Here is a 13,593-nt window from a genome sequence, read left to right as displayed (position 1 = left end):
ATGTACAAAATAATGGTGAGCTGATTTCTACTTTGATCAGGGACTATCAAAGGGGTTCTGTGGAGTTAAGCTTATAAATCCCACTGAAATTTAATAGTTTGGAGACTTTAAATGTCTTGGACTCAATCACAGCATCAAGTTTTACCTTTTCTTTGGCTGTCAGAAGACTTGAGCTATTTCTTCCCGGTACTTGAAAAAACAAAGGAATGACATCTAAATATAATCAACATGTGCCACCATTCAATCTCTCAATAATAACTTAATAAACACATCTTAACTAAAACCAGGTGAGTCATTTAAAGCTAATTATTTCCAATTAAGTACTTTTAAAAACAAAAGCAAAATGAAATTTTAATGTTTCTGTCTTTAATAACTATGAATACTTTTAATTTGCAACTCAGCAGTCATTTTGTCTTTTGCTGGTATTTGTGTAATACTGGCCAGCTAATTTAAACACAAAATCCCATGCTTTTCCCAACTAGATTAATTACAGACCCTCAGTTCCAATGTCAGCTTTGATCAAAACTCAGCTCAAGAAAATTTTGAACAATATATTCCAATACAAAAGAGCTCCAGAAGCATCAGAAAGTTCAAAGCAGGACTTATTTTTTTGATTTTCCTTTTCTTAATACATTGTTATCTTATCTGCTCATCAAATCCCACATACACAGAGGCTTTTGTCTTTGAGAATATAAGCACTTTATTGGTGAGGAAAAAGCTAGAATTTTCCCTTAGGCTTTACTGAAATATAATTTTTTTTTTAAGTCTATCTCATCTTCTTAATGCTCGTTTATAACAGTTTAAGGTCAATCCAGAAAGACAGTCACAATGGCTGAAGCAAACCTGCTGCCAGCCCTGCAACATCTCACACTGCGACCGTTTCTGCCCACCTGCAGCATGGCTGCTCAAGGCACCAGCATGCCCCAACGGGCACTATCGACACAGCCCTGTGCTGGAGCAGAGCTACTTCCCACTCCCCACCCTCAGGTAAAACCAAAACGCAAGATCTCAGTCAGTTCAAAAGTGGTGTAACTTCTGGCTTCTGGTACTGCACCTCGTGCCTCGTTCCACCCATGCTGAATTTGCAAGCCAGGCTAGGCCAGTGGTGCATTGGCCCTATGTCCTCCATCACTCCCTCCTCTCGTGTTCATCCTGCTGAAGCCCAGGTCTGCCTCCTGCAAGCAGAAGCTGCCTCCACCCAGACACAATGGCTTTCCCTGATTCCCCTCCCTCACTCTCAGAGGACTGTTGCCATCTTCTGCAATTCCTCCCTGAATGGTAGAGAAAGGTTCCTCTGTAACAAGCCACACAGGTAAAGGGATTAAGTGATAAAGAATAATTAAATTGATGGTCTAATTTAACACTTCACATTTTGTGTGCTTTCACTGTCTGCTATTTGAGTTCTTAATAAGAGGTTTAATACACTTTTCATGGCACTTAATACTGTGGAACTAAGCGGGCTTTATAACTAAAGGCCTGGGACCTGCTCAGCAACCTCTTAATATCCAAGCTGGCACTGCAAGATGCTTCTTTTGCAACCTCATGGTCTCTCATGGCAATGCACCTTGCCTCTTCAGGAGCTTTTCTCCGGGCCCACGCAAGCTGTTAACTTGCCCCACGCTTAAGTACACTCTCGCCCTAGTTTTAAGATGTCTCTCTCCTATCATTGCGCTCCACTCACCTTTTTCTGGCCATGCTATTTCGGCCCTTCAAGGTGTATCTCATCCTCCAAATCCCACCACGCAGAGCACAGGGAAGACTTCGCCTTCATTGCCCACATGGACTGTGACCAGGCTCTGCCCCTCAGCCCACAGCAAACCCCTCTTCTCCACAGGCAGGTCGTTTCTCCTCTGGACACCCTGGCCATTTTTCAGGTACTGTCTCAGAATAATCCAAGTTATTGCCTGCACCAGCCCTTTGGAGCAGACCAAGGATGATCAGCAGCTGCATTGAGCTGTCAAGAGCTGAGAGTGACACGTCTATGGATTAATACCCTGGCCTGTCAGGAGGACATGGATTTGCTGCATGCAAAAGATGAGACGTCTAGTCTCCAAAAAGCAGGAGTTGCTTTACAGCAGACCTCTGCAGTGCCCAGAGCACCGATTTTTTCCTGTCACTGAACGTAAACAAGACACAGTCTGGAGTGAAATATGGTTTACTAAAGCCACTGAATTGATAGAGCTTCATATTCCTCTGTGGCAGATGTTACAAATATGCAGACAGGCAGTCCTCATTGATCCAAATGGTTTGCAGAAACTCCATTTGAAAGCATATGTTTCTCTGCTTGACATTTTGACATGAATGACAAGACAAAGCCAGGAATCCAAATGCGCAAGAGCAAACTGTTCTTGTGTTGTAAAAACACATTCCCCCTGTCAAAGAGTTGGGTAAACGCTACACAACTAATCACAGCCCAGAAGAGGCGAGCGAACTGATATACAGACACAGAATACGAGGGGAAAATCAAACAGCACAGACTTAAAAGAGTAACTCACAACCCTATCTGCACAGACCGACACAATCGCTAGTTCTTCTCTCCATGTGCCAGGATCAGCCTAACCCAAGTTTCCCCATTTAGCATCACGTGGATTTAGGAAACCTTCATACAAATAATGACAGTTGCATGCAGCAACCTCCACGCCCATGGTTCATACCCTGGTGGGTATGCATACTCTGATACAGCATTTCCCCCATTTTATTTCCAAGCCTCACCACCCCTTGCTGAAGGGTAATTCCCACCCCGGCACCTTGTCCACACCATTAACACTCCTCTCTGGAGACCTTCACTCTCCCCAGCTAGTAGCCCTGCTCGCCAGGGTGTGCCTGCACCCCCCTTCCTCAGCAGCCCCTCTTCCCACCACTGCTCTGGGGCTCTCCTGTCCTCCACCACCACCACTGCAGCAGGCACAGGCTCTCCAGGAAGCTTGTAGGAAACACTGTCAGATACCTCACTCCACACTCGCTTTCCCATCATCTCAGGGTCCCCGCAGGGCGCGTGGTCAGTATATTGGAAGTTGAAAGCTTTCATGACTAAAGCACTCTCCCAAAAATTGGTTCTCACCATAATTCAAGATGGCTTTAGAATCAAGAAAAATACTGCAATTTATGTTCCTGGCCAGCTCTTAAATGGCAGCTGAAATGCAGGAACTATTTATTTTCAACAGCTTGTAAATGCTATACCTGCCTACACCCAACACTTCTGAGGAAGCGTTTCTCCCGTCACACGTTATCCACCCAGCAGCAGCAACATAGCCAACACTGGAAACCAGCAGCCTGATGGATGGGCAAAACTCGCAACACGGCACAGATGGATACATCCCTCTCCCTCACCCAGAGGGAGACTTGCCTGCTTGCCTGTCCCTTCTGCTGGGGACGATGGGCAGCAGTCAGGACTGAGCACTGTCCCCTGGGATTCCTACTAACACACCAAGTTGAAAAAGGGTCTTCGACTGTAAAGAAAGATTTCCACCTACTGTCATGCCAGACATTTATGGGCGAGAACTCTCCGACTCAGGGTGAAGAAGTTGTTCCCATACCTCATCTCATCCACTTTTCCCTGTGCTGCTGGTGTGGCTACTGAGGGCTGTGGAACACTACTACTACACCACATCACGAGCACTTGGCATGATGAGCCTGGGTGCATGACAGCGCTACCAAATGCTGCAGTTATGTCCTTGAGATCTTTAACTGGTAAGCATACCCACTTCAGCAGATTAAAACAATGCTTTCTACACAAGACAGGGAAACATTTCCAGTGTCTGCTTAGATTTATTTGCAAATATGCATTTCAGTACTTTGGTGGGCTGGAATATTTTACTTCTGTAAGTATTTAATTTGATGGGATTGATCCAATATAAATCATATAAAAAGCACATTTAACAGAAGTCAAGGTTTTTCTGCTGATATATAGAAAAAAATACATAAATCTGGGATCTCTCTTCTCCACAGTTCATTGTCATGGTTGTATGTTCTTTTGTTCCTCTGGCTGCAATTCTCACTTGAAGTGCTGGGCTCCTTTGTGCTATACTTAACCACTTTGAAAATAAATCCATCAGAAAACAAGTACATACATTTACAAGAGGGAAATAAACAAATGAAAACTTAAATATAGAAAATCTCAAAGATTTTTCCTTTAATGAATGGGTGACTTCTTGGAATCAGAGCCTAGAAGTAGTCTGATAATTAACTAAAGCTGTTTTAAAACATCTGGTTCCACATCCCTTCACATACAGCTTGAGTTATGACATTATAACAAAACAATCAATGACAAAGAAAAAAAAAAGCATTGTACTGAAAACAACTTGGGGGCATGTTGAGCTGTGACTTGTGGTTTCCCACTTAGAAACATGTCAGATCATTTCTACAGTACAGTTGGTTACATGTAACATATTATTCCAAAATTATTTTCTGTCCCAGCCAGTCATCCAAGTAGTTGAAGCTTTGGCAAGCTATGCAAATTTTTAAAGTTTTTTTTCCCCTACCCTGCTACTTCCCATATTGGGGTCTACCTACAACTGTAAGGACCTATTTCTCCCCCCCGCCTTATGTCATATAGAGACCCTATCAGATAGAAACCTTGATATCCTCAAAACTACAGAGCTTTATAACCGCAACAAGTTATCTGAACAGTTACTGAGAGAGGAGACATCTTCCAACAAGCCTTACAAGAAAAGGTATTAAAAAAAAAAAAAAAGACAACTTTCGTATGGTGGTGCTCCATTATGAAGTTGCTACCAGCATTAATTGATTTCTAAGCAAGCTATCTGATATCAATTTAACCAGGTAGAAAAAAGAAATAGTAATTTAAGTAGTACCCTGTAAGCATATAGTTAAAAAAACCCCATAATTAAAAAAATCCCTCTAATAAGCCTGACAGGAAACTTAAGACTAAATAAAACTCAGTAAGAGACTGAAATCTCTCAGATTACTTGCTTCTGTTATTAGTTACCTTGCAAGCTTAGAGAAGACCAGTTCCTGTGCTGCTTCCCTCCAACATGGACACTAGCAAAGCAGCACCATTATCCAGAAATCCAGAGACATATACAGCTGATAGTGGTAAGCCTCAACTCTTACACAAAACCAGAAAAGATAGAGAGTTATGGGAAGCTGAGGTGGATTTTTCCCAGCTGCAGACCTAAATAGCCATTGGGAGTGTCATCCAGCAAGCAGCCCACAGCTGCTTTAGGTGCAAATCACTGATTGAAGCTGATTTTTCCGAGCTGAGTGAGAATCAAGCCAAAAAACTGGCATCGCCAAACAAATAATTCCAACTCTTAAATAATATAAGAACTGTTTCTGGTAGAACAAATGCCGGTTTTATTTGTTTTCTAAAAATTAAGTAAAAGTAATAATTCACTGAGGCAACTGCTTGTATGATGGAATCTAGGTTTCTCATACAAGTGATACAGCTTTGCTGGACGTATGAGTTGTAACTACCCTTTTCTCCCTCCCCCTTCACCACGTGTTTATTTTTACCTTGAATTTTGCTTCTCTTCAGAGTTTTCTTCTAACTTTCTCCTTGCCTTTCCCAGGGTTGCCAAACGATGTGGATTCTTTGGGAAATTTCCAACAGGGTTCCCCAAATGTGTTGTGTTTAGATCTATGTTATTCTTTAGCTGCTCACAACATAAGTTCAAGTCAGCAAAGCAATTTAAAATACAATAAAAAGGTCTGAGCACTGCAGGTGCTGTACTGCCCAGTAACATGATTTCCTCTGAAAAGAACGCTCCACTTGCCAGCAAGCCAACAGCTTTTAACCTTTCTTAAAGGATAGGTATACCTAAACTTAACAGATTTTAAGAAAACAGGTGTTCTCTAAGCTATTTCAGCATACAGTCTAAACTCAAAGCCATGCCAAGTGCTCAAAATAGTAATAAATGTACCTCATTCCATTTCATTTTTGAGCCTGTCAAAGCATTTTCCTTTTCAGAAGATATTGTTGAATATAAGCTTATGGGAAGTAGGGCTCTCAAGCCCAATATTAAGAGCCAAATCCTCACCTACTGAAACTCTGTACGGTTCACCCTTTCACTGAAGGGATGTTGATTTACACAGATGAGAACCCAGGTTTAAGTGTTTTATTCTATCAGCAGACTAAGAGAAAGCGAGTTGTTTTGCTGAGACTTCATCTACAGTGCAGCAATGGTTATCAAAGCAAGGCAGATATTGGGAGTTTCACTTTGCAAGACAAGTATTGCACACGTGTAGTTGTAACTCAGCATAAAAATGTTCTATCAAGTTTCAACTCTGAAATTAAAAAGCACAGTTACTCTATTTCCATTGCAATAGGAAAACATGACATACTAAGAAATAAGAGCAATGCGTTCTTCAGATTGCAAGCAGATTGCCCGTGGATTGCAAGCAAATAGAAGAAACGGAGTCACATTTTTGTATGAAAATAAAGTCATTTCTAAACTAATGGATCAATAGAACAAGATGCACTACAAGTGCTGGGCCACAGATATCACTTTCGCGAAAGTTCATCAGCAAAAGAGCACGATAAAAGGAAGGTATAGGCACTCAATTTCCGTCTCATTTGCAACCACCTTTGCAATGTAAACATCTTGGAGGAGCAGGAATATTTGGGATCACACATTATTCCCTTTTTTAAGCACACTCGGGGAAAGTTCTGTTTGAAAATCAAGGGCACAGTTTGGTCTTCAAAGTTTTCAGGAACTTCTGCAGTTTTTCTACTTCATCTTGTCAGCTATTAAAAGTGAAGGGTCAAATCTGCAGGTGCTGTAAATAAGCACAGCTCTGTGAGAGCTTTGAGCTTCTGCTCATTTACACCACATGGAAATTATATTTCTCACTTCTTCTGTGAGTAACTGCATGTATACATATATGCATGAGTGTGTGGTGAATACATATTATGTAGAAAGTGAATAATGTGATCTGTCAAAATGAAGATATAAATATAAAACAGGAGACAGAATATGTAAATAATACATTCTGCATTTACTTTGAAAACTGAAATTTATGGGGAAAGAAACATTGTTTATGTTCAAGGAGAACGTGGTGACTTGCTTAAATAATCTAAAACCAAACCACCATCACATGAAAGGTTTAACAGCTTCCTGTCATGGTTGAAGGGCTCAAGCTATGACTTGCTAACTTTTATATAAACAAATAATTACTAGGCAATGACGGATCCACTGTGGATTCCTACTTTTACAGTATAGACCCTGGTGCAGCAAAGCACTCAAGATGGTTAACTTTAAGCAACTGAACAGTCCCAGGGAGTTTGGTAAGCTCACTCATCTGCTTAAAATTCGCCATATATTTAATTTGAGACGTGCATTTTAACTCCATCATTAATCAGCAAACCACTTCAACCTGTGCATAAAGCAGTTGCTTTCTATAGGGCTCACACACATGCTTAAATGCTTTTCTGAGTGAGGACTATGTGGTTTGATTTTTCAAGATTCTGATCATCTTAGATGTAATCCTGCAGAGCATTCAAACAGGTGAGTCATATTCTATACATAAGAATCAGTGAGATCCGACATTGTTTATAAGTTAAACCCCACTTCCAAACTTTACAGCATGTGGCAAGACTAAGCCAGGAGGAGAACATTGAATACAGAGAATGTTAATCCCCCAAATATATTGTATTCACAATTTATCCTACAAATGCAGTTGAGTTTAAAATATTTGGTACAGTGGTTTAGATTATAATATTGAAAAGATCTAATACGTTTTGTGAAAGCAATAATGCCTCAGTAAAGGAGAGTTTCAATCCCCTCCTCTGAGCTTTCCTACAGCTAATAAATAGCCTGCTTTGTGGGGAACCGGCAAGGGAGCAGCTCACACCACCTCTGACAAGCTTGTTTGCTATGACATTGGTGCAGAGCCAGCAGCAGTGGCTACGCTGTTGTCACCAGCAGCTCACAACAGCTCTTCACCATCAGGAAGGGAGGACGTGGCTGGGCATTTGCCTCATGCTGTCGAGGTGGCCAAGTGAGCTGCTCACCCTCCCGTGCTCTGGAGGATGCTCGAGATGAGGTGGGATGGCTTCCTTGTTCCAGTACCGCTGGGGAGGGAGTACCTGCTCCAGCCAAGCCCTAACTTACAGGTCGCACCCTCGTAGCTGCACAAACATCTCCTTACACCTCTTCTGAAGTATGTTCCTCTGCAGCTCCTAAAATCTTAAATTGGTAATACGAGTGAGGAATTTTTCCAATGCAAATAGTTGCATTCTCTCTCCTAAGCATCTTTACAGATATCTAGGTGTGCACAGTCTTTTTGTGTGGCCATTTCTGCCATAACTAATTGGTGTATGTATGGTAGGTGGGGAAAAAATCAGGGGAAGAAATGGCTATTTTTTCCTGCAGCCATAGGTTATTTTAAGATAATGATGAGAAAAAGTATGACAAAAGAAAAAAATCCCAAGCTTGTGTGGGCCAAGTCTCTAAATAGGATAAATCTAGTCAGCTGACTAAAGCATTATTCATTTTTAATTAGTTTGAAGCAAATAGTGCAATTTGTGCCAATCTGCAAAATCATCTTCATGATTGACAACAGGGACAAATTAATCCCTAAAAGAGTATTCCTTCTGTAAGCTCACCATCAACATTCCTCTTTTAATAAGTAGTATGCTGAGTATGCTCTTCCATTAGGCTGTTTTCATATCACAGTTTGACTTTTCTTCCCTACAGCTTAAACCAGAAATGTAAAAATTTGGGGACTTTTATCATCTCATAAATATACCTGTTGTGTAATTAGGGAAATTAAACTAGGAGCAGTCAATGGAATGTTTATTTATCCAAAAACCTGACCCAGATTGCCTGCTGACTTTCTTGGGATATGTGAATACATTTTTACCCCTGTTCAAACATAATTTTTCACCTTAATGTAGGCAGTGACTTTGCTGCACCGAGATCTACAGCCTTTTCCAAATAGCAATGTTCTAATAAAGTGAGGAAATGCAGCTACAAAGGAAAAATACAACCTAGCTATAGGGACACATTTGAGAAGACACTAAATTATCGCAATTCTGAAAGATAGTGACGGTCCACTAAGCAACAGTGAGCAGGGGGCGGGCACAGGGATCAGTTATCTTGGGCATTCGAACTACTATTTGGGAAGAAAACAATGTGTTTTGGTTTTGATTTTTTTTGTCACATTAAATTCCATTGGTAGTGTTTGCAGAACAAGACATTAAATTCGCTACACGTGTTGCTCTATCTTTGTCCTCTGATTGTGTTTCCCAGACAAACAAAAGGCATTTTACAGCCAATTCTACCAAGATTATAGACATGGCCATTAAAATTCTTCTCTTTACAAAATCAATGGGAAAAAAGCAGAGCTGTGCTTACAGTCATGAACTTAGCCTTGTCATTCAGTGATATGACTTCAACAGAGAGCGTTGCATCCGTTATGCAGCAAATTCCTTGAAATCTTAAAGAAAGAGGCTGCACCAGAGAGCACAGTCACTGCAATGCCTTTCTCTCCTGCCCGCTAAAGCTCTTCCTTGTGTCACTTCTTTCAGCCACTGGTTCCTCCCCACTTTTAGTCATGTACACAAGACACAAAAAAAAGAGCTGATCAGTTTTTCTTGAAAGCTTTCCCATTAAGCTGAAACCTGTTGTTTATCAAAGCATTTATATGTATAATATATATGTCATATATATAACATATGTAATATATATTATATATATAACAAAACACAGAAGGTTAAATAAAAAGAGCCACACAGCACAGCAGACATGTAAAAAAACAATTTAATAATCCTGTGCTTAAACTTAGGAACTGTGTGGAAGTTTAAATCATTGTTAGAAGGAAAAAGTTCTCTTTCATTCTTTTTTTTTAATTTTTTGTTGGATTTTAGTTATAATTCATGTTTAAAACATTTGTTACTGCTATGCTAATACCAGCTGTTAAATTCTCCGAGTGAACTGCCATCTTGACTATAAAATACGGTTCTGGGAAAAGGAGAGTTCTGAGCTTGGCGAACTTTTCTAGCAAGAAACGGGTAATTTTTCTTCTCCTTAAAAAAAACCCCAACCAAACAGTAAGAGAATGAGTGTTGAAATCCATGGAAAAAAATTGTACGGCCCTCAGTCCCAGTAACTGGTCTTCTTTGGCACTTGAGAACGATCACAAGTAGTTTGCCTTTTTATTCATATAGAACAAAATTTACAAAGTCATTCATACATTTTTGTTTGTTTTTTTGTTTTGTTTTTTACTGACTTCGAAAATTGGGAATATTCAAAATACACTTTTACCCCACTTCATTCTTTCATTATTTACAGGTATATACAAGAAAAACATAAGAGTTCATTTTGTTTTTTTGTTTCTTTTAAATTTTGTATTAAAAAGCTCTGCTGGTTGTTTTACTGTTTGTTTTCATCATATGGATGTTCCATGCGAGGGCTCCATTGCTTCTGCAATGACTCCCCCTGGCACAGACTGAAATGACATTGGGATCGGGGTTTTCACGGGACTCTGACGAAATAGTCCTCCATTTGGTGACCTGTGTTTACACTGTATGGAGGGCATGGTAGCTGAGCTGCTCAGGGGCAGCGGCAGGTTGCTGCCGGAGGCAGCTGTGAGTGTCCTGCTGGCACCATGAGTTGTCTGTTCTGGTAAAAAGGTGGTGACAGAAAGTTGCGTGTTCTGGTATTCGCGTACCGGCTCCAGGGTCTGAGTTGGTTGCATGCCACCAATCTCCAATGCTGAGATTTCAATGGACGCTGGAGAGATTTGCTTGTGGGCTATGTCTTCATCAATTAAACTGTTCATGCGTCTGTGGACCTGTTCCAAGTTCACTTCTTTGTCCTAGTGAGGAAGAAACCAGAACAATCAGTCCAAACAAAATCTGCAATCCTGTCTGGCCCCCCTCCATTCCCCTGTGTGACAGGAGTTGCTGTTCACTCATTACATTGCTTCGATTTCACCTGTGCCTATGCAAAACCTCCAGGTCTGCCCAACATCTCCAGCTGAGAAACACATGCTGAAGAAAACACCAGCTCAATCTCAACTTGCAAAAGCCCCTGGTGCTGTCAATCCCATCCTCCTTGGAGGTGAACCGATGGCTCTGGTTCAGCTAGCAGGAGCTCGCACCAGGGACCAGCACATCCCACAAGCCCTTAGCTCACCTTGCACAGCCCAGAAAAAAAACATATGGCAGGCAAACAAGTGAGCTGGGACTCAAAATTCCAGGGAGCAGCTCAACACCTTGAAATCACAAGACAGCCCACCACTGTCTCATCTAGCTGCAGCGCTTTTTCTAAGGAACATGTCAGTAAAACACTACGCACAGCCTAGCTGACTCCAAGGTAGTTGCTTCATGTGCCAAAGCCTATTGGCAGGGGGTTCTGGTGGTTAAGAAGTCCTCCCTTCCCAGCAGGAAGCCCTGGGTCACGTATGTGCCCCAGACTATTGACCTACTGGAACAGCACTGAGAGACCTACTGTGGGCAGCCTGGCGAGGGGACCACTCATTTGTGTTTTGAACAGTTGTATGACCAACTACAAGCTGTCTGTCATCTTGGCACGTCACCTAGTAAAATTTTATGTCTGTGGTCAGAACTTGGGGAAGCAATGCTGGTCTTCAGCAAATGCATCACCATCTTCTGAGAATGCATTGGTTAAGGGTCCTAGCGTGGGATCCTGAACGGACTTTCAGCACCACGTGCTCAACATGTTTTAGCTTCCAGGAGGAAATACAACCAAAGAAGTTGCTTTAAAACCTGAAGCAGCAAAGACCTGCAACGGGCTGTTTATCACCTCAGCGCAGCATTCAGGATGCTCAAATCGGAATGCAACAAAACTGGCATGGCAAAGGCAACCACCTGGGATGCCATATGACTGAATTTCAATAGCTAGCATTTTAGTGTCAGTAAAAAGGTATTACATTATATCATTTCTCTATATTTCATAAAGCACAGCTATGATCTGCGGTCGTACTTGTTTGATGCAAGAGTAACATACAGCAGACTAGCAGCAAATCTTCTATAAAAGCCTAGCAATCCTGGAACTAGAGAAATTCCCTGGTCTGGCAGAAACCTTTAATGACACTGAGCGGCCAGCAGAATCCCAGAATCCTAGGAAATAGGACTCCTGAAATTTTTGTGTTCCAGTAATCCTTAATTGCCCACAGATGTTCATTAAACCAAATACCAGTAGCCTTACAGATGCTCTGATTCATGCAAAATAGTAGGCTCTGAGAACAGAGAAGTGTAAGGTGTCACTGCCACCAACTCCCCATGATCTTTTGCCACTGGTGTTCAGTTGGAACACAGAGAATTACAATATTATTCCAGTGGTACCCACCACTATGCAACTTTCCTTTCATCTGTAAATTGACAATCAAGTAAACTCCAGAGCCCTTGATTCCAATGTCAACACCAACTACAGATTTGATTCTAACCTTGTGATTTAACACCATGTTTATGTTAGTCAAATTCATTGGATTTGCTAATCTCTGCATGGATTTGGAAATGAAATAGTGTTACATGATGATGAACCCAAACCTGCATCCTTAGCTTAGGTTAAATCAATATTGATTCCATCTGAAGTACAATTGTTCAACAATTACAGGACTGAGCTGCACATTGCACCTCCTTTGCTAATCAGTAGAAAATGAATTCATATTTCATGTACATCACAAATCCACTAAACTCCCCAAGAAGCTCCCAGGAACCCTGGGGATATCATCTTCCTCACCAGAGAAACAAACTATTTTTAAAAAATATTGCTTTGTTGGTCAAATACTTTAATCATTTGAGTTAGAGAAAGCCAATGGACAATAAATGAAAAATAAACCTTTGTGGCAGAAAGGAACCACACAATACTTGATCAGATAACCACTGCAGCTGCTTTTAAGTCCTTCTTGCCAACAGCCATACCTGACTTGTCAGGCTCTTCATTCAGTAAGTTAGACAACGCACCAAGCTGACAATAACACTGAGGCTCTTTCATAATCTCTGTATCTAGGTAAATTCATAATTTGTGGTATAATGGCCAGATTACATGGATTTAATTCATAATTTTATTTATTTATATTTCTTGAAGTAAAACTGTGGACTGGGGCCAAATGTGAGAACTGTTCTTCGATTGTCTCCTGTTGGGAGTAAGGGGTCTACCCTACCGGCAGGCTCCCGTTGCACAGCCATCCCATCTGGCCCTGTGCTGCCAACAAAAGCTTGCTGCAAAGCTCTACTTAGCCATAAACATCAGCTATTGCTGCTTATGATGTCTAAGGAAGCTAACTCCCAGAAGCCCATTATATAATGCTTCTTTAGGTACCCTGTACTATTTCTTCTCTCAAAAATGCCACAAACTTTGATTTAGACTCCTAAGTTGGCATTGTAGTTATCTGGGAGCCATATTCTTGCTAAGCCCCAGTACAAAATAAGAACAAAGTAGAGAACTCAGGTTAGAACTGAGAAAATACTAGAACAAATTTTCCTAAATAATACTTTGGAGAAAAGTTCAGGACTCATTTGGATTTTTCTGAGCTTTTACCAAATACTAATGTTTTCTTCAGATTACTTCAAGTGAAAATATACATCAACATTTTATTTGTATTCGTATTTTTTGATTGCAAGCACATCCTCAGTGCATTCCACCCTGTTTTGCTACAGGAACA

At 41.0% G+C, this 13,593-nt stretch overlaps 1 protein-coding gene across 3 annotated transcripts in view; it reads right to left on the bottom strand.

The window, feature by feature from the left end:
• Positions 1-3,767: 3,767 nt before the first annotated feature.
• GRID1 (glutamate ionotropic receptor delta type subunit 1) overlaps positions 3,768-13,593 on the bottom strand; it is a 558,941-nt gene continuing 549,115 nt past the window's right edge. For all 3 annotated transcript variants that reach the window (XM_075423037.1, XM_075423035.1, XM_075423036.1), the window contains one exon: positions 3,768-10,779. In XM_075423037.1, coding sequence (XP_075279152.1) covers positions 10,351-10,779 — 429 coding nt within the window. In that variant the 3' untranslated portion in view covers positions 3,768-10,350. The remainder of the gene's footprint in view (positions 10,780-13,593) is intronic.

Source organism: Opisthocomus hoazin, chromosome 6, assembly GCF_030867145.1.
Source record: "Opisthocomus hoazin isolate bOpiHoa1 chromosome 6, bOpiHoa1.hap1, whole genome shotgun sequence".
Lineage (NCBI taxonomy): Eukaryota > Metazoa > Chordata > Aves > Opisthocomiformes > Opisthocomidae > Opisthocomus > Opisthocomus hoazin.
The sequence above is the reverse complement of the archived record's forward strand: the minus strand, read 5'-3'. Positions and strand labels throughout refer to the sequence as shown.